This window comes from Periplaneta americana, chromosome 3, assembly GCF_040183065.1.
Source record: "Periplaneta americana isolate PAMFEO1 chromosome 3, P.americana_PAMFEO1_priV1, whole genome shotgun sequence".
Lineage (NCBI taxonomy): Eukaryota > Metazoa > Arthropoda > Insecta > Blattodea > Blattidae > Periplaneta > Periplaneta americana.
Window position 1 is genome coordinate 46,627,242 of NC_091119.1, and position 20,829 is coordinate 46,648,070.

At 36.8% G+C, this 20,829-nt stretch overlaps 1 protein-coding gene across 2 annotated transcripts in view; it reads right to left on the bottom strand.

Moving 5' to 3' along the window:
- Window positions 1-4,746: 4,746 nt before the first annotated feature.
- The window catches only part of blo (bloated), a 295,193-nt gene continuing 279,110 nt past the window's right edge, over window positions 4,747-20,829 (bottom strand). The window contains exons 5-7 of one of the 2 annotated variants that reach the window (XM_069820485.1): window positions 15,819-16,029; window positions 12,705-12,844; window positions 4,747-7,264 (exon numbers count right to left, since the gene is read on the bottom strand). In XM_069820485.1, the coding sequence (XP_069676586.1) occupies window positions 6,713-7,264; window positions 12,705-12,844; window positions 15,819-16,029 (903 nt within the window). In that variant the 3' untranslated portion in view covers window positions 4,747-6,712. Of the gene's footprint in view, window positions 7,265-12,704; window positions 12,845-15,650; window positions 16,030-20,829 lie in introns of both variants that reach the window. The other variant, XM_069820484.1, reaches the window with a different exon arrangement.

Consider the following 20,829-nt stretch of genomic DNA (forward strand, 5'->3'; position numbering starts at 1 on the left):
TAGTGGTGGTGGTGGTGGCAGTTGTGGCAGCAGCAGCGGCGATACTTAAAAGTTTCAAATAAAAAAATAAATAAATAAAAAAAATATTGACAAATTGGGGACAGATAAAATGTAGGCCGGGATATGAGACTTCATTCTGGGACTGTTCCCTATGTGAATAGTCACCTTACATAACAAGTACGTGTTGTAACACTTGCTGCGACTGTTTTAGTATGTCAATTCACTATTCTTGTTTCATTTCAAAGAAAGAATGCTTTACATATTATTCATAGTTTCATAATTGATACCGTCAACGGAGATAACATTGGCTCATTAAAGGTAACTTTGGCCCAATAGAGAATACATATTTGAATTTTTATATTTCCCACAAAATGTGGTATATCTTAGTAGCTTCAACTGTACTGTGTAGATGGCCCCTGCCATTATTTTTGTGAGAGATATAATAATTCAAATATATAATCTCTGTTGAGTGAATGTTACTCCCATTGACGATACCTATTTCTTTTGGTTAAATATATTAAAAAACACACACAATAGGTTTTTGTACACATGGTAGTAGCAGATATGTATTGTATAACGGTAGTATGAATGGTTTGACATAAATAATTTGTATTATTGTGATGTACAGAAGTACATATGAAATTTCCGTGCAGGAATTCTGCATTACCATATAATGAAGGATGGGTGGAGGGGAGAAAAATTCTCTCCATTACCTGGACTTGAATGCAGGTTTTCAGCTCTACATGCTGATGCTTTATCCACTAAACTACGCTGGATTCCAGTTCCAATGCCGGATTGAATCCTCTCAGTTTAAGTTCCACCTCTTAGTTTCCCTTTAGTGGCCAAACCTCATGCACTGTGTCACAGATGTGTGACAGTGGCACAATGTCCACCGCACTATGTGCAGAGGTGCACTCATTATGAGTGACTAAGTGGCCAGGATCTGATGGAATGAGCGCTGTCTTAAATCACTAGGTGATTATTTACGCATATCATATTATTGTGATGTACCGAAGTACGTATAATATTTTCGTGTAGGAATTCTGCATTACCATATGATAAAGGATGGGTGGAGTGAAGAAAAATTCTTTCCGGCACCGGGACTCGAACCCAGGTTTTCAGCTCTACATGCTGACACTTTATCCACTAAGCCACACCGGACTCCAGTTCCAATGCCGGATTGAATCCTCTCAGTTTAAGTTCCACCTGTGACACAGTGCATGAGGGTTGGCCACTGAAGGGAAACTAGGAGAAGGATTCAAATTGTGGTTCAACCTGGTAGCTTTTTCTTGGCGCGTCAGTATAACAAGATAGTTCTTAGTGACTGCTGCTTACCTGCAGTGGCTATAATATCAAATTAGAATGCCAAATTATAACAAAAATGTAAAAACAAACACAATTATTTTAAAGACTCTGTTGGAAATGAATTCCTTCCTCATTTGTTCACAGTTAACTTTCAGTGGCGTAGCCAGAAAGTTAAGATGGAGAGCAAGCTTTGGGAACATCATTTTGCAAATTTGCCTGTAAAATATACATGCAATGTATGCATGTACTGTATTTAAAAGACAATAATATTATTGTTTAATGCTTTGACATTTAAAATCAATTTAAACTCACTAAAAGCTGTTATAGAGTAAAATTCATTCTCCATTGTTGCAAAGTGAATCAACTGATGTTGATCCTGAATAAATGACTTAATAATTGTATTCTAGTTGTGTTTAGAATGGTAACTTCATAATTTCTTTGAAAGATATCAGTAAATTTAAAGCAAATGTTGTTAGTGAAAATATAAAAGATTTGCTGTTCTGAAGGTCATTTTCGGTAGGAAAAGCCAAACAATACAATGTGTCCACACTGAAAGTATACAGAAATAACAGCTTATATCGTAACTTCGATAAGGTTTTTTAAATAAATTTCTTCTGCATTGTCTAGTGTAACTGAAAAAGTTATTATTTCCACTATTACACTTCAACATAAGCACCATTTATAGCTCAACAGGTACAAAACGATACTCAACCTCTTGCTAGGTGTTCATCAACATATCAGGTGTTATAGGCTCAACTGCTTGAATGATACACCGTCTCAAATCAGATTGCGAACTTTTCTGCTGTACACGAAATTTTTAATAAATTCCCATGCAAAAAAAATCGAAAGAAGTAAATCCGGGAATCTAGGCGGCAGGAAGTTGGCCCACCTCTACCAATCCAATTTCTTCGGAAGGTTATATCCAAAAACGTTTTAACATTTCGATGGAAGTGTAATGGAGCACCATCCTGCTGAAATGTTAAACCTGGCGAAAATTGCAGAATAGCAAAGTTCTCCAGCATATCAAGGTACGTGACTCCCGTCACTGTAGGCTCCATAAAGAAGAATGGTCCATTTTTGTGCATTCCCAACCAGATATTGACTTTTGGCGAATCCCTTTCATGTTCAGTCATCTGTAGGGATTCTGAGAAGCCCATATGCGGCAATTATGACGATTAACCTTCCTGCAAACGTGAAAGGTTGCTTCATCACTGAAGAACAAGAAATCGACATACCTGGGATTTTCATCGACATGTCGAATCATCTCATCACAGAAATTATCTCTTGCGACAATCATCTGGTTTGAGTTGATGAAGGAGCTGAAGTTTGTAAGCACGCATACGGAGACGTTTGCGTAGAATCTTGTGAACTGTTGAACAAGGAATCTGCAATTCCCTACTAGCCTGCCTAATTGATTTACTTGGGCTTCTAGCAAATGATTCACGCACCTGATCCACAGTCATTTCGGCCAGATGCTGTTTAGAATGTTTCCCTGTCTTTGAAATCAAGCTTCCATTATCTTGTAGAGTTCTACCCCACTTGTTAATGGATTTCCGTGTAGGAGGATCCACATTCCATTTCCTCCGTATGCGACGCTGAACACGCGTAACTGAATTCAATTCTGTAAACCAGAGTACACATCGAACTTTATGCTGTACCATCCACATCTCATTAACAAGGAACTAGACTGATAAATGCAAATTTTCATTCATGCAACAATAAGCTTGAAACAAAACATTGCACACAACAATGACCACGGAAAATGTATGAAACGAAATCTTGGAGCGTTTTTCTATTGATTGAGCTTTATCGTAAGGAATTATAATATACGGTTGTGAAATTATAAGCTATTATTTCTATATACTCTTAGTGTGGACACGGTGTATTTTCTTTGAATATCATAGCCACAATGCGAATGGTGGATTGCTTCTTCATGCTTTAAATCTAATTTAAATTTGAAATTGTTTCAGACGACTGAATCCCCCCTTGCCTACGCAAGTGGAAACTTTGATTTATCTTTTGAACTGTTTTGGTGATGACATTAATTGCTGGTGTTATCTCGGGTTCTTAGTTCATTGAAGTTAGATTTTTTAATACGGTTTTTGTTTAAAGTTTCTCCACAATAGTAATATACACGCATAAATTTGAGGAATGAGATAAGCACAAACTTCGTCAGGCATTTCTGTCTTAAATATTTCGAGAAAGGTGTTCTTAGAAAGATGAAACTTGAGAGTCGTTGCATAGTTCTATTGTAAGTAGCTGTGGTGTTTTTTCAGTGAATATAGAGAAGAAGTGTTTCATAGTGTTTTTTACATAATTATCAACATTTACAATATCGTAAAATAAAGTTGGTCCGATTCTCCTGCGAGCACTGACAATGAACTACACATTCGTTTGTTTAATCATGTAATGAGACCTGCTGAATTGTATGCTATCTCAAGATAGTGAGTTTTGAGACTCCACACTATATTAAAAAAAAAAGAGGTTTTATCATAATTACAATTATGAATAAACTATGTACCCTGTGGATTTATTTTATCCATTAACAAAAAATAGATGAGTCTTTTCTTGTAACTGAGAAGCTGCAATGTGTGCAAATAAAAATGTAAAAATAAACGTCTGTTAGAGATTTTGTAGGAGTGAAATTTGAAGCATTTAATTTCCCATAAAACTGATGTTCCCGAAATAGCTTACAAGCAAACATTCTGATGGAGGCAGATAAAAAAGTTAATTTTTTTTCTTCCACTATGTTAATAATGTCAAAATACGTGCTTATACAAATTTTGGCCACTTGAGCGCAATTACGAGGGCTGTAAAAAAATAAGTTCGCTAAGGGCTGTTAACAGAAAAAAAACAATTTCATGGACAAATTTATTGGAACAGACACAGCAATTGTTGAGACATTTTTCAACATATTTTCCATCGGAATTGAGACATTTGTCATATCATGGGATCGACTGAGAGGTGTGCAGACGCAGTCAAATGCAGGTTCTGATCTGAGGCGGCTGACTTCTATGACACAAAAATTGATCCCAAGGTATGACAAATGTCTCAATTCCACTGGGGGATATGTTGGCAAATAGCGCAACAATTGCTGTACCTATCTGTTTCAATAAATCTTTCCATGCAATCGTGCTTTTTTCTATAAATGGCCCCAGGGAAAATCACTTTCTTGACGGCCTCGTAATTGCGGTCAAGTGGCCAAAATTTGTATAAGCACTTGTTTTGACATTATTAACATGGTGGAAGAAAGAAAATTAACTTTTTTGTCTGCCCCCATCAGAACGTTTGCTTGTTAGCTGAACAGCAATCCAGTTCCTTTGGCCCACTCTGTGTTTGTCAACAATAAATTCCACTTGAATTCGATGGGATTTGGAAGCAGCACTCTAGCTGTTTATTCGCAGGAGTCTTGTGCTATAACAGTGAAATTAAACTCTGCTGTTAGAGATAGTAAACTTTATTGGAACATACATTCCTTTTGATTTACAATCATGTTGGAATTTGTATTAAAAGCAAGTAGTTAGTTAAAAAAAAAAAAAACAAAACAAAAGATAAAATCACACTGAAAGAACTCAACACATTTAAACACAACAATTATCACCTATGATATATTACAAGTCAGCACCGTACTTGAGGATTCATTGTTTCGTGATACGCATACGACTTCACAATTAAGTTACAAAAATATAGTTCTCTACAGTTATGTACATCACGCTTCTTCGACTATCGTCCTGCATGGTAACTCACGTTTGTATAAATACCAGACTGGAAGTAACGTTACCATCGTTATCACCCTGCTTGCCTCTCTTCATAACTTGTTATGTCTATTACTTACAGTACGGAAGATGTGGCACTAGTAAAGAATTAATTATTATTAGAAACTTGCCATGTATAGGTTTGCTCAACTCAATGTGTTAATATGTTAAACTCTGAGAGAGATAGTGTGATATCATTGTAAGGTTTGTCACTTGTGTTAATTGGTTATAGCTTAACTGGCAGGATAATCACTCTTGCACTTTGGACTGCCTGTTATGTCCAGGCTGGGAAAGTGCTGCGTGAACCATCTAACATCATTTTGTGCATATATACTATAATCTGGTTAGCAGCAAAATCCAGATCATACTGTATGCCTTCTCGTTTTTCTGGAACGAGATTGATGAATCGAATGGTTTGAAGGATGAACATTACAGACAAGTTTTCACGAAGTTTCATCATACAGCTAGACATTCCCTCTGCACCATTAGTACTGCTGTGCATTTCTCTGAAAATCAAGGACTGTATTTCCATTTCTGTGCATTCCTTTCCATTTTGAATATGGATTAAGCCGTCGTCGTTGTTTAATGCCTGGCATCTGGCAATGAAGCCATCAGCGCTCTTGCTCTCCAATACCTTTGAATTGGGTCTTTCTCTCCAGACAGTGTGCTGCAGGTTTTCATATGTTCTTCGTTCATATCAATTTGAGTGTTGCATAGAGTGCAGAATGGTAAAGTAAGAATTCCTATCTTGTAGAGGTGGCTCGCTAAACAATCATGGCCTGTAAGCAATATCGATTAAGTAGATTTACTTCCTTAGATGTCACTCAGCGATCTTATATCTTCATAATCTGAACTGGTTTATGAAGCTTTTATCGAAGACAATTTTATTTCATAACATGGGTTCTTTGTAAATACATGATTCATGTTCATTGGTTTGAGAATTGACTGTATTTGATTCTATATGTGTGTGTGACATTTTTCTCCAAAGGAGAGTGTTGATTGTGAATACATTCACTTAAATTTATTGCATTTTAACCTCTTTGTGTGGCATTTTACTTACGTTTATTATATTACATGCTCACTATCGTTCACTCTTCTGAAATGGCTGCATTTGATTTTGTTTGTGTGAAGTCCAGAGACTGAGCACGAGCGCTAACAGCTGAAAATCACTCGAACTGCAGAGACTTGCGACTTTAAGGCACAAGGGTCACTGTTCCAGAGGCAGTTTGGTTAGTATATGCCCACTCTTTCCCTGCACTCACTTAGGCAGCAGGATCGTTCCCAATTTAAGTTTTTACCATTCCCATAATGTGAAATTTACTGTTTCAACTTACTACCTTAATATTGTCTTAAAGTCACATGTTTTTAAAGAGTTAATGTGAGTGAATGTTATGGTTCATAATCCATATTTATTTATATTTGTAAGTGGACCCCAGATAGCGAAGAAAGGTCAACAAATTGATTAGAATTACCTCTTGTTAGTTATTCTATTCTATTTCCTGTGGCCGTGCAGAGGGTCAGAAAAACCGAGTTCTGTACTGCCGCTGCACTTTGCCACAGACTCCCGAACCCTACCACCTCGACTCTGGACTCTGTGACCCAAGTGACGAACAAACCTTCATGTAGTGTTAATGTTTACAGGTAAGACTGCATTAAGTGCCTTGCTTCTTGTTGCGCAGCTTGAACCAGCCAGCTGTGAGTCTTGAATCTTTAGGCATGGAAGCAGATCGGGACACTTTGGCCCCACTTTTTTTAGCAGAACTCTCGCTACCTTTCTTGGTAGCCGTCCTGTAACTCTTGTTGCTGTTCAGCTCCATGGCCGAGGAGTTAAGTGCCGAGTGTTTCTTGGAACTGACGCCTCTGTCTCTGCCCTGCTTCTGGTTCAAAGACTCGACGGATGTTGATGAGTTAAGACCAGATCGCTTCTTGTCTATTGGCACTCTGTACTGTCCCTGACTGCTACCGTTCTTGCGGCTTAGTGATTCAATGGACATGGCTTTGTTGACTCGCTGCTTCTGCGGAGTGGTGTGGTTCTCCTTGCTCTTGTATCTGTTCCCTCCATTACTGCGGTTTATGGTAGAGTGGTGGGACGTCGGTATTTTGGGAGGCTTCCCATTGTTACGTCCCAGTGTCTTGCTCTCGTTATTGTCATAATGGACTTCCATCCCTTCTCTGTAGTGACGAGGTTTCCAAGGAGCCAGGACCTGCAATAGTCAATGGATAAAGTATTATTGCTATATACTATGGATTAAATAAACATGGATGCCTTATCATCAGCAATTGGAGCTATGAAATCTGAAGGTCTTTTAAAGTATAATGTAGAATAACACGTTAACTTTCAATATTGAATTTGTTAGTACCATTTTTTTAAGTATTGTAATATTTTAGGCCCTTATCTTTCCCACATAACTCCTAATGAAACTGTATTAGGACACTGCCTTCTTAATTCAGTGATTCTTGGTTTTTATAAAAATTGTTTATGAAGAAGGTCATGATTATAGCGTACATGTCCAAAGCTCCCTAGTATGTAGTTTGCAAGTCATCTAGTTGCTAGTTACTAGTATGCATTATAGACTTGTGAAGTCATGCCAGGCAGAAATGCCTATGCTATTCGTAAGTACAGTTTAGAATTTATGATGGTGATAATGACGACGAGAATGATTAAAAAGAATGAAAAGATTAAGGAGACGGCGAAGAAGAAATATCGTATTTTCCGGCCTTCCCCTCCCCCACCTCACAATATACAAGTAAAAAATATGGGTGCGCGGGTTGCTCGAAATTAAGTTGGCGACATTGCCGGATTTTCTTCCCGCGCAATTCCTGAAGTGGTCCCACAGTATACAGTCGAGTATTTAGTCACGAAGCTTGAGGTTATTTTTTGCATTTCTGCGATACAATGCTCCAACTGAGAGTACTAGGAACAATAGACTGTGCCGGTACTATTTCGCATTGTCTGGGACGAGGGGACAGTAGCGATCCTATACTTGTTTTTTCGAAAGATGGGACATGACAGGAGCGTTGCGATCGGAAAAACAACTGAATGTCACATAGCGTGGTAGGCCTGTTGCTATGGTAACAACAGTTCATTTGCCAAACTTACCGTTCCCACATGGCGAGTGCTTAATAGCTCTCTTGGCGACATTTATTGTGCACACAGTGTTAGCATTGGTACGTTTCGTCTTTGATTCTCTGTCGATTTTTGTGTTATTTTCTTACCTTTGCGTCAATTGTCAATGAATGTTTTAACGTCAGCCATCGTAACGTCAGTTGATACCTTCAATCAGTTGGCAGCGTGGTAGTCCATATTGGCAACATAGCACTGTAGTTCCAAGGTCGGCCGCTAAACTGTCATGTCCCATCTTTCAAAAAAACAAGTATAGTGGTTAGCAACTAGCTATCTATGACTGCATATACTAAATTAGACTGTGGTGCCAGAAAGCCCTCTATTCTAGCCCTCTTGAGTGGTACCGCATGTCATCATTTTCTCGCGCGGGTATTTCAATTTTTAACATTATTAAATGGTGTTTGGGTTAACAGTAGCCTACATATGTTTCAAAATTAAGTTCAGGTGTGATTGTTAACATTGTTAAATGACGTTCAGTTTAGCAGTACGTGTGTCAAAATCAAGTTCAAGTTGAATTGTTGAACTGCTTAAATGTACACTTACAAATAAGCAGTTCAACAATTCAAAAAATTGGATAACGAAGGGGATTGTAACTTCTTCTAGGAGGAAAAAGGAGTTATATAAATTGTGCCAAATTACAAATAGCCTAGATCTTAAATTACATTATAAACGATATACCAGCATATTAAAGAAAGTTATACATGCAGCTAAACTGAAATTCAATGGAGAATTCATTATGAAAGCACAGAACAGAGGTAAAGCTATATGGGAAGTTGTAAAGAAAGAAACTTGTAAAAATACCAAAGTCTCAAATCAAGACTTTTCAATAATACATAATGGTCAAACAATTCAAAATTCCTTCGAAATAGCTGAAATTTTTAATAAATTTTTTGCAAATGTAGCAGACAATCCTAATAACCAGGTAACAGGTAGTCAGGAAACAACCTTACATGGAACAGGAAATGTAAACACCATATTTCTATCTCCCGTGACTGCAGATGAAATTCTCGATATAATAAAAAAACTAAAAAATAATCTTTCCTGTGGACCTGATGACATTCCGGATGGTATTGTAAAGAAATGTGCCGTACTACTAGTAGCTCCACTAGTAAACATCTGCAATTCATCTTTAATTAGTGGTAAATTTCCCGAACAATTCAAACTCGCAAAAGTATGTCCTATATTTAAGAAGGGAGATAAACAAAATATTAACAACTATAGGCCGATATCTCTATTATCTACATTCTCCAAAATCCTTGAAAAAGTTATGTATAATAGATTAGTTCGGTTTTTAGATTGCAATGGTGCACTATCTAATGCTCAATTTGGATTTCAAAAAGGCAAAGGAATTAATAACGCCATATTCACTTTCACGGAATTTATTCTAAATTCAAAAGACAACAAGAATCAAACAGTTGGGCTATTCCTGGACCTGAGCAAAGCATTTGACACAGTTGACCACATGATACTGATCCAGAAACTACAATGGTTTGGGATAAGGGGGTTAGCTAAAAGTTGGTTTGTTTCTTACCTAAGTGCAAGGCAACAATTTGTTGAAATAGGCTCAATGAAATCATATCCCACTATCATGAAAAGCGGGGTGCCCCAGGGTTCCATACTTGGCCCAATTCTATTTCTCCTGTATATAAACGACCTTCCCTCAAGGATAACACAAGCTAAAACCGTTCTCTTTGCAGATGACACCAATATTGTTTTCAATGCTCTTGATAAAAATAATTTACAGGAGAAAATAAATGAAACCTCAAGACAACTAGAACAGTGGTTAGCTAGCAATAGACTAAAACTGAATGTCAGTAAAACCGTTTGTATGTATTTCAGTCAGAAACAACTACATGACTCCATTGAAATACTACTTAATAATACTGGAATAAAGGACGTCGATTGTACAAAATTTTTAGGGATATGGATTGATTCCAACCTCACGTGGGAAAGTCATATTCAATTCTTAACTGATAAACTAAGTCGTTTGTGTTATGCTTTCCGTGTCCTAACCAATATAACTCCCAAGGAACTACTTAGAGCGGTTTACTTTGGCTATGTTCACTCTGTATTATCATATGGGATAATTATCTGGGGGTCATCATCAAAACTTGCACAAGTGTTTAGACTGCAAAAGAGAATATTGAAAATTATAAAGAAAGTACCTATTCGCTCGGATAGTAAAAAAATATTCAAAGAGTTTGATATTTTGCCCCTACCTTGTATTTACATTCTTGAAACAGTCTGTTTCATCCACCAAAATTATGATAGTTTTAAAATAAACTCTGATTATCACAACTACAGCACAAGAACATGCAATAATTTACATTTTAATCATCATAGGTTATCCAAAAGTCTCAATAGCTTATCACATACAGGGATAAGACTTTACAACAAACTCCCTGTTGAAACTAAAGCCCTTAGCTATGCTAGATTTAAAAAGTCAGTGAAACATATTTTACTTTTCCACATGCCTTTTACTGTCAATGAGTATCTTAGTTTAGCACTCCAAATTTAGCTTACAGTAGTTAGTATCTCCTTTTGTGTTTACTGCTCTTCTTTTCTATCTGATTCATGTCTGGGGTGAGACTGCCCAAGAAGATAAGGAAACCAAGAACCTTGTACAAGTAATGGTCTGAAGAAAACTGTGGAGAATTGACTTCATTACTGAATGTATTGATTGTATATTATTTGTATATTATTGTAGACATCTTGTATGTCGGAAAAACATGTATGTAACCGCATATTTATTATGTATTCACTCTGACGATGCCATGAAATCATTGTATTTCCTAAGGCTAATAAATATCTATCTATCTATCTATAGTTTATGTGTCTTATATTTTCAATGGATCCGTGGTGCATGGACACGCATATCGCTTCCTCTTGTTGAAAAGATCTTCAAAAAGTGTAACATCTCCAATCGGACGGAACAGAGAACAATATTGTCGACGAATGCTCGGGCGATGATGATGACGAAACAACGCAGAATGAAGTTAATAGTGATAACAGGTATTTATTATAACAAATCACGTAATATCATACAAAATTACGGTACCGGTAGTTAATTTACTGACGCGTGCTATTAATATTGCAAGATATCATGTAAACGGCCGATTAACCAAGACAAACTGAATTAAATTCACTCTTGATTAGGCCTACTATTAGTACTGTCTATATACCTTGCTTGATTACGATGAAGTGCATGCAGTAGGATGAGCTTGAAACGCGTCCTGTTACAGGATAAAATTTATTGTTAACTGTAGTTATGTTTAATTGAAGACCTCTCCAGTATAAGGATACCAATAAATCTATAATACATGTTTCAGGAGAAAAGAAAATAATTTCACTACCAGAACCATGTGACTTTTCAAGGATACAAGTACTATGTATTCAGGTATTGGATACAATCATTTATTATAAATGAATGCTTCAGAATTACTTCTTCCACCCAAGTCACATATTTAATTAATTTGATGCTATTTTCTGAGAAGGTCTTTAATTGTTTTTAATTATCATGAATATATTTATTTTTGTTTTTTTTTCTTTTCCCCTTTTGAAAAGTGGGGAATGCGGCTTATTCGAGGGCACGGGGTATTCGAGAAAATACGGTAAAGATGAGGATGATAAAGTATGTGTTGTTATCCAATGCTCAGCTATCTTAGCAATAAAGCCATCAGCTGTCTTGCAGTCCAATACTTTTCGTAGATGTTAGGAGTGTTTAGGAGAGACTGGCAGTTAACTACAGTAGATGGTTTCTGTTCATGGTGTCATACCTTCCACAAAGAACATAATTTTATGATGGAATAATGCCAATCTCATGCAGGTGTTTAGCCAAGCCGTCATATCCAGTCAGGAGACGAAAAGCTGCTACAGAGAATTCCTTGGATTATCTGGTATGAGATTGGGGTTAAGTAGTTGTTCTCATGCACGATCTTTAGATGATTTCTTCATTGTATCCATAAACCTTTGTCTATACATTGAATGTATATTTGATTTTACAGAAATGAAAGGTTGGGTTATAATATGGTGTTGTAGTTGGGAATAGCCTTTCTTAGCAAGTGGATTCATGTTTATTTGAAGCCTTTCAATATTATTGGGAAGTTGAAATGGTTTTTTAGTTTTTGTACTTTTTGAAATGAGTCCCTTTAGGTAGAAAAGCATTGTATTTTCTCCAATAGTTTGTGTTGATAATCTCATTAATTTTTCATATTGGATTACTGCTTGTTCTTCAAAATCTTGTACCAGAGGTCTCTAATGAGTATGGAGTTGCATTGGATAATAAGTTAGGTGTAGTTTTAACTGCACCTGTAATTAGTGTTAGAGCTTGATTTTGTGGTTTTTCAATTTTGTTCAACTCGATTGGAGCAGCTGTAATGAGCATTTCACTGCAGTATTTGAGGATATGCTTTGTGATAAGTATGTAGAGAAGATTTTGAAGATGAAGGAGACTGTAATGAAGTAGGTAGGGGATGATAATGAAGAAAACATGTATATACACTTGGGTGCTCTTCACTTACCGAGATAGAACGTGATACTGTGCGTGTCTGCTGCTGCAGCGGTCGGGAGGACCCTCCTGCAGATGACAGCTCCTCTCTACTCTGTGCTCTTCGGGCGACTCCACTGCGCTGAGATCTGGCTGGCCCGGGAATGTCCCCAACTGCAAAAACATAGGCATCATAGGACTGTTAGGCAATTTTCCCATCATATTCTTCCCTCAATTTTATAGTTAATACAAACACTTGCAAAGCATCTTTACGCAGTCAAGACTTTGTTTTCAATTATGGAATTTTTATACCGTGAGCATTTCAGAATACAGTATAGCCTATAGCAATTTAATCCGCTCAATCCTCGTTTCACCATATTGCCATTATCTAATGCTCGAGTTATTTTCTCTTTTGCTTCCCAGTATTTAAATTTAGCCTTGTGAAAGTGACAGTGGGATTTCTATGATAGCGTATAACGTCTATGCAGGAATTAGGGTTAATGGAATTAGGATGAGAAATACAATTTGGTGTAAGATTTAAGTGTACCGGTATCTAATGAATGTCTAATGAAATAAGCTATGAATAACAGCCAGTTCTTATCTATATGAGAGTAATGCCAAGCTTGTATTAACTATCTCTAGTTTGCTCATGATTTAGGTTCTGGCTGACACGTACATCTGTTTTATCAGACAGTACACGTCACTTGACGATATGTGTCAAAGGAAGAACAATTGTTTGTATAGGTACATCTCAAGTCTGTTTAGTGTAATATGTTATTACTCAGTGATGTATGCAGTGGAGGAAGAAGGGAACTGGCCACCCTACTCTATTATCTCCTGCCTTAGTTGCCTCAAGTAAACAACAATTTACGCATGTAGGCCTATTATGGATGCGTGTGTTTCGCTTGCGTATCAAATTACAACTGAGTAAAAATTTTTTCAAATATACTGCAACCCTTCCCCCTGGATTATAATAAACTCTTCTAAGTAATTATGTATATATTCGAAATCCTTTTTCATATAGGAATGGACTCGTACACATAGTCATTTTACACAGCCTGTGCATTTTATTGAATATGACATACTCATTTCCATGGCAACCACAGCTGCATTTCCATTCCACAAAATTCTTTAATTCTTTTTTCTGTTAGTGTAGTCAAATATAGATGTTACCAGTACACGTAAAAAAAAAGACTACCTACAGATTACACGGAAGACAAATTGTACTTTCTTAATAAAAGAGAAAGAGAGTTACAAATATTGAAGTACTAAGAGAAAAACAGTGATTAGTGTGTTTGAAGTAAGTGTACTCCAGAAGAAAAGAATGAAACTGTGTATAATGACATAAATGAAATGATTGATGGATTGGAATATAATGAACTTATGATAGCGCTCAAACTAAGAGTAGAAAATCTCCAGGGGTAGATAACTGGAATATAGAATTGCTTAAATATACCACTAAAGAATATATTTTAAGTCAATGTTGATATAAGCTGAAATACCCGAAAAAAGAAAAAAAGAAAGCTTTGATTATTCCAATTTTTGATAAAGGTAACAGATTAGATAAAAATATTTACAGAGGAATAAGCTTACTGTGCAATGCATATAAACTTTATGCCAGAATATTAACAAAACGTTTGAGAAGAATATCCGAAAATATATTATTATAGCAGCAACCAGGGTTTAGGAAAGGGAGATCCACAATAGACAGTATTTTTACACTGAAACAAATTAATGAAAAAAGAAAAGAATTGAATCATGAAAAACATATTTTATTTGTAGATTATTCCAAGTTTGACCATCCTTGACAAAGTAAACAGAAGTAAACTATGAGAAAAATTAGGTAATAAAGATATCCCTCAACACCTACTTCGAGTATGGGAAAATATTTGCAATAAAACTACAATTTGTACAAAGCAAGCATCTGGTTCAACGATAAAAGAAGCAATTAATATTGGTGTAAGACAAGAATGTGGGCTCTCCCTGCTGCCATTTAATTTATATATTGAAAATGTTTTCTGGTAATGGAAACAAAATTATGAAATTTAAACATTCAAGATAACTGAAATAAAAATAATTTTATCTTGTTACTCATGTATACAGATGATCCAATGATTATTGCAGATAATGAATATATGCTACATAAATTGAAATAAATAGGGGAAAGATATAATATGTCAATAGTTGTAAATGAAAGCAAATCAGTGACATTTATAGGAAATACACCAGTAAGAACAAACATTTATGGGGTGTTTAAAAAACATTGGGCATTATTTGAGTAATAGATTCCCAATATGTAGACAATAAAAAAAGTTTATTGCAACATGGGTCCGGAAATACTTGGTTTCCGAGTTCTGGCCTTCAAAACAATGACATTCACCAGAAAGTCTTTCTTCTCGCAGGTGGTTGCAGTTATTAGAAGATACTAATCTGAGACACTCTAGTAGTTTGCAATTGCAAGACGAAGGGTACAGACCCAGAAACAAAATTTGGGCCACCCTAATTTTTCCAGTTATAACTTAAGTATTATAACATGCTGCACATGTTGAGAAAATTCAGGTGGACCAAATTGTGTTTCTGTGTCTGTAAATTAAGCGATACATGTGTTGACTGAAATTGTATTGTGCGAAATGTATTCAAATCAGGAACTAGCAGATATGCACTTCATGTTGGAAGACATAACTGCCTGTATGAACATGAGAAGTTGGACCTCATGCTATCGAAAGAGAACGACCAAGATCTACAACTCCAGATGTAAAGGAGGAGATTTTAACATTGCAGCATATATTAACTAGTATAGATACCTACTGTATACACATATGAACACACACATTACTATAAGCACAACACTCGGAGAAAAAAGAAACAATTTTCCAGTAGAATGTCAAAATCATATTTTGCCCATCATAGTACTTCCAGTATGATAAGGAAGCAAAGGATAGGCTGTGTTCCGCGTCCAATCCCGGAGCCTGTGACTCACCCGTGGCGGCGTGCAGGTAGACAACAGATCGCTGTGACTGCTGACTGCTGTCCCCCTCAGTGGTGCTCTCTGCGGAGCTGGTGGCCACGTCTCCGGCACTGCGGTGGTGGCGCGGCCCCCCTCCCCCCAAGTTCCTTGACGGAACCTGCAGTCTGTTATTACTCGTACCATTGTTGCTGCTGCTGCTGGTGTTGTTGTTGGACTTGTAGCGACGCAGTGTCGTGTGGTTTGGCTGCTTCAGGATTGAGTGGACAGACTCCTGGTCTGTGTCCCCGAAGAATCTCAGGTTCTTGTTGTTGTTATTGTTATTATTATTGTTGTTTTGCTTGATCGTCTTGATTTCATCTTCTGTTGTTACATCTGTGTCCTTGTCGTGGTCCTGTAAATACAGAGTAGATTTAAATTTAGATTTCAATTGAAGTTAGGGTCAGTTTCTGAGTACCTACTGTATATTATATTAGTCCAGTAGTTCTCAAACTTTTTGGAGGTGTGACCCACTTTTGGGGTAGACATTTGTTTGCGACCCTCCACTACCGTACTGGTACTCAACTAAATTCGAAATACAGAGTGAATCAAAAGTCTGGAGCCATATAAATATCTTCCATATGCTTGATTTTCGATTACTATATGTGTTACCAGTATTTGTAAGCCCAAATGCTCTACCAGTGACACATTCGATTCTAGCCCTCTGCTATCTCTAAAGCCGCCATTTTGAATGTAACTTTGAAATACCCATAAGCAGTGCTGACTAGATCAGACGCTATGGACAGTACTCTATAACAGAGTCGCCAGTATGAACGGATAATTTCAAGCCTTTGGCGTGAGACGAACTCGATAGCTCAGCGGTAGAGCACCTGACCGGACAACAGGAAGTTGTAGGTTCGATTCCCACTCGAGGTTGTGTAATTTTTCTTTCATACCATGGCATTATTGTGACTATAATAGTATTTAAAATTCATTAATATGTCACATCAACGGACGTGTATACGTCACCAAACATCGTAAGATGAAGATTACATTTGTAAAAAGTTTCTTCACACCCATAAGCAGTGCTGACTAGATCAGATGCTATGGACAGTACTCTATAACAGTCGCCAGTATGAAAGGATAATTCCAAGCCTTTGGCGTGAGACGAACTCGATAGCTCAGTGATAGAGCTACTGACCGGAGAACAGGAAGTCGCAGGTTCGATTCCCGCTCGAGGTTGTGTAATTTTTCTTTCATACCATGGCATGATTGTGACTATAATAGTATTTAAAATTCATTAATATGTCACATCAACGGACGTATATACGTCACCAAACATCGTAAGATGAAGATTACATTTGGAAAGAGGATCTTGTAGGTACTCAAAATCATGTGAAATGTTCTGAGAAAAACAATGGTGCAATCCGTTTTGAGATATCTCTAATCTTTTCAAGTTACTTAAACATAACTGTAATAATGACACATAGTTACTGCATCTACAGATATTGTGTAACATGGTACGGTACTAAGGAGGCTTTGGAAAATGTGTTTTTATGCAATTCTGGTAACTAACTTTTCCTTCTTTACTGTTTGGTTAACCTGTGAGTGTTTCAATGCATTGTTGTGATTATTTGAAGTTTTCCTATAACAAATTTCTTGATTTTCGTGATGACATTATCGAAAGAAGAAAGAATTGATATCATTCTTCATTCTGGTAGGTTAAGCCACAGAAATGTTGCAGCAGACTGGACGAACAGTTCCCTGGACACTGATTGGTCGACGTGGTCCAGTAGAATGGCTGGCCTGGTCTCCAGATTTAACACCCCTTGATTTTTTTCTTTTGGGGTTTCATAAAGAGCTTGGTAGAATGAAGAGAAAATTGAGAATGTGAAACATTTAAAGAACCGTATCATTGAAGCCTGTGCTAAAGTCACCCCAGAAATGCTACAAAATGTTCTATCCACATTCTCAATTTTCTCTTCATATATCAAGCTCTTTATGTAACCCTAAAAGAAAAATAAAATCCAGAAGTGTTAAATCTGGAGACCTGGCCGGCCATTCTACTGGTCCACGTCGACCAATCCAATGTCCAGGGAACTGTTCGTCCAGTCTGCTGCAACATTTCTGTGGCTTAACCTACCAGAATGAAGAATGATATCAATTTTTTCTCTTTCGATAATGTCATCACGAAAATCAAGAAATTTGTTATAGGAAAGCTTCAAATAATCATAACAATGCATTGAAACTGTCACAGGTTAACCAAACAGTAAAGCAGGAAAAGTTAATTACCAGAATTGCGTAAAAACACCTTTTCCAAAGCCTCCTTAGTACCGTACCATGTTACAAAATATCTGTAGATGCAGTAACTAATGTTTGTGTCATTAATTACAGTTATTTTCAAATAACTTGAAAACGATTAGAGATATCTCAAAACGGATTGCACCATTGTTTTTCTCAGAAAATTTCGCATGATTTTGAGTACCTACATGACAGCCTTTCCATTTAAAATTTCAAATTTGCATTCAAAATGGCGGCTTTTGAGATAGCTGAGGGCTAGAATCGAATTTGTTACTGGTAGAGCATTTGGTCTTACAAATACTGGTAACACCTATAGTAATCGAAAATCAAGCATATGGAAGATATTTATATGGTTCCAGACTTTTGATTCACTCTGCATATTAATCCCAGTACAATCGAAAACAACGATAATTTTATTCATAATCAGAGGATACCACCAAATTTCTAATGTATCAGTACCTGCAAGAGGAGAAATCGGAATATGTAAGACTGTTTTGAAATTCTCATTGGTTTATTGGACTGACCTACCTTGGTAGTATATTTTTGGAACACTTAAATACTTTGAATATTAGCTTGCAAGGCCAAGATGTTAACATAATAACGGCCGGAGATAAAATATGGACTTATTTATAAGGAAACTTGATTTCTGGCCGATATGACTTGACAAAAAGAAGTTTGATTAATTCTAATGTATTAAAAAGCTCTGGAAAATTTAGCAACGGTATGTACCATACCTATAATACAACAAATATGAGTTTGTTTTTGTGGATAGGCAATTATGTTTTAACAATTTTAAACACCAGCTTTTTCAGTATTTTCTGGAAGAAACGTGAACAATTACGACAGTCAGAGATTGATACTGAATCAGTTTTTAGACAGTTGCGTTCAATTGGCTGTAATTTAAAAAAAATATTATGGAAAGACTAATTGAAATAGGCCTATGTACGGATGGAATGTTGAAAGTACCTGGGTATTATATATATATATATATATATATATATATATATATATATATATTTTCGCAGAGCTTACACCAGTTTTGGAACACAAGAATGCAAGAATACCTGGAGTTTGCAAAAGAAGCTCTTACATTTTTTAATTTTAATTTTAATTAAAAATTGGAAAAGAAAATCTGTAGCATACAAAGGAATTTAGAATTAACAACACATTTTTAGCTTCAGAATACTAGCCAATTAAAGAAATTATACTTCTGAATAGTTCATTCTCTAATTGTAATATTCTTTTACCATTGAAAAAAAAAAAGGTATTTTTAACAACTTCAAATTAGTGTAACTCTGAAAGTATTGAGAATGGGACCCATGTTTATATGACATTTTTTGCTCAAAATGTCTTCGGAAATAAGCTCCGTAAGTGGCGTAACTCCTCGTGAATCACCCTGTATACATTTAACGGACCAATAGGCTTACTGATGAGGATGATGATAAAGTTATTACAGTAATAAGTATATACCAAAATAGGGGTGCAAAGAATATGCACAATACCAGCAGACACTGTTACTAGTATAACAACTTTGTTTACGTTCACTCGCCCGGTCCTACCTTACGTTGAGTCAATGCAAGGGACATGAAGCAGTCGGGAGAATAGTAACCACCCCTTCCGTACACGTTCGCGCCTTGGGAGCATGAGTTTCACAGGGGTGTTATAGAGGGACAGGATTATTTATGTATGTTCTGCAAATATATGGGTATATATAAGACACGATATCAAATAAAATTGTTATGTACGTGTACAGTTACCCTTAAAAAGAATGAGACGATTCTTGGTCGTCGGAAGTTAAAGTTCTACAGCGCGGTTCACTCGATATCACGTAACGATACGTAACATGACAAATAGTAAAGAATTGTTACAAGGACCACAACAAGGACAAGGACCAGAATAAGGATCACGAAGAATACTACCATTTAAGGCCAGGATTTCACAACATAGCTCTAGTCACAACATATCATTGCTTCACTGTACCGAATGGCAAATGCCAGCTAAGGGATCTACATTCTGGACTGCTGCTGTCACTGTCTTGTCTCGGTAGCTCATATAGTAGCGTGTCGGTTCCAATGTATAACCGAAACGTCTCGTGTTCGATCCCGGGTAAAACTTTTTTTTTATTGAGGTGTAATTAATTTTTTCAGAGATCCTCGACTGTCTAATTTGTAGAAAAATATGGAATAATTTATGCCCAATTTCTGGGTCTTACAAGTGGGCTGAACCTCGTCAAAATAAATAAATCTTACTTGGATGTTAAAAGTATTCTTCCTCAAACAAAAATCATAAGAAACAAAAAGAGACCTGTTAACTTAAAATCTTGTCCACATGACATCAGCTTCTATTACAGCTCTAAGTTGATCCGGCATGGATGTCACGAGATTGTGGAATAAGTTCTGATCCCAGGCGAGATCTTCCCAGGTGTCAACAACTTGATCCCACAATTCGTCTCGATTTCTAGGGCGTCGGTGGGCATAGGTGGCTATTCTTCTCTTTTTCAATTCCGCCCATAAATTTTCGATGACATTCAAATCAGATGACTTCGGAGACCAATTAATGATTTCGATCTCGGGTCTCCTTTGAAACCATCGTTGAATGCTTGCAGCATAGTGCACGAGATGATTATCCTGCTGGAACAGCAATGTTCCTTGGGAAAACGTTCTCGGGCGGAGGGAAGGAATATATTTTCCAGAATATGCTTGTAAGTTCCCGCATTAAACCGGTCATCGATTCGTTCTATAACGCCAGGTCCATCGTAAGACATCCACCCCCAACACGATATGCTAAAACGCCCCGATCTTTCACGTCGGTGCACATAGCGCTGGTCATGTCGGAGACCATCCTCACGATAGACACGGACAGGACCTTCGTAATCACTCGAGATGGTTGTTTCGTCGGAGAAAATTACATTTCT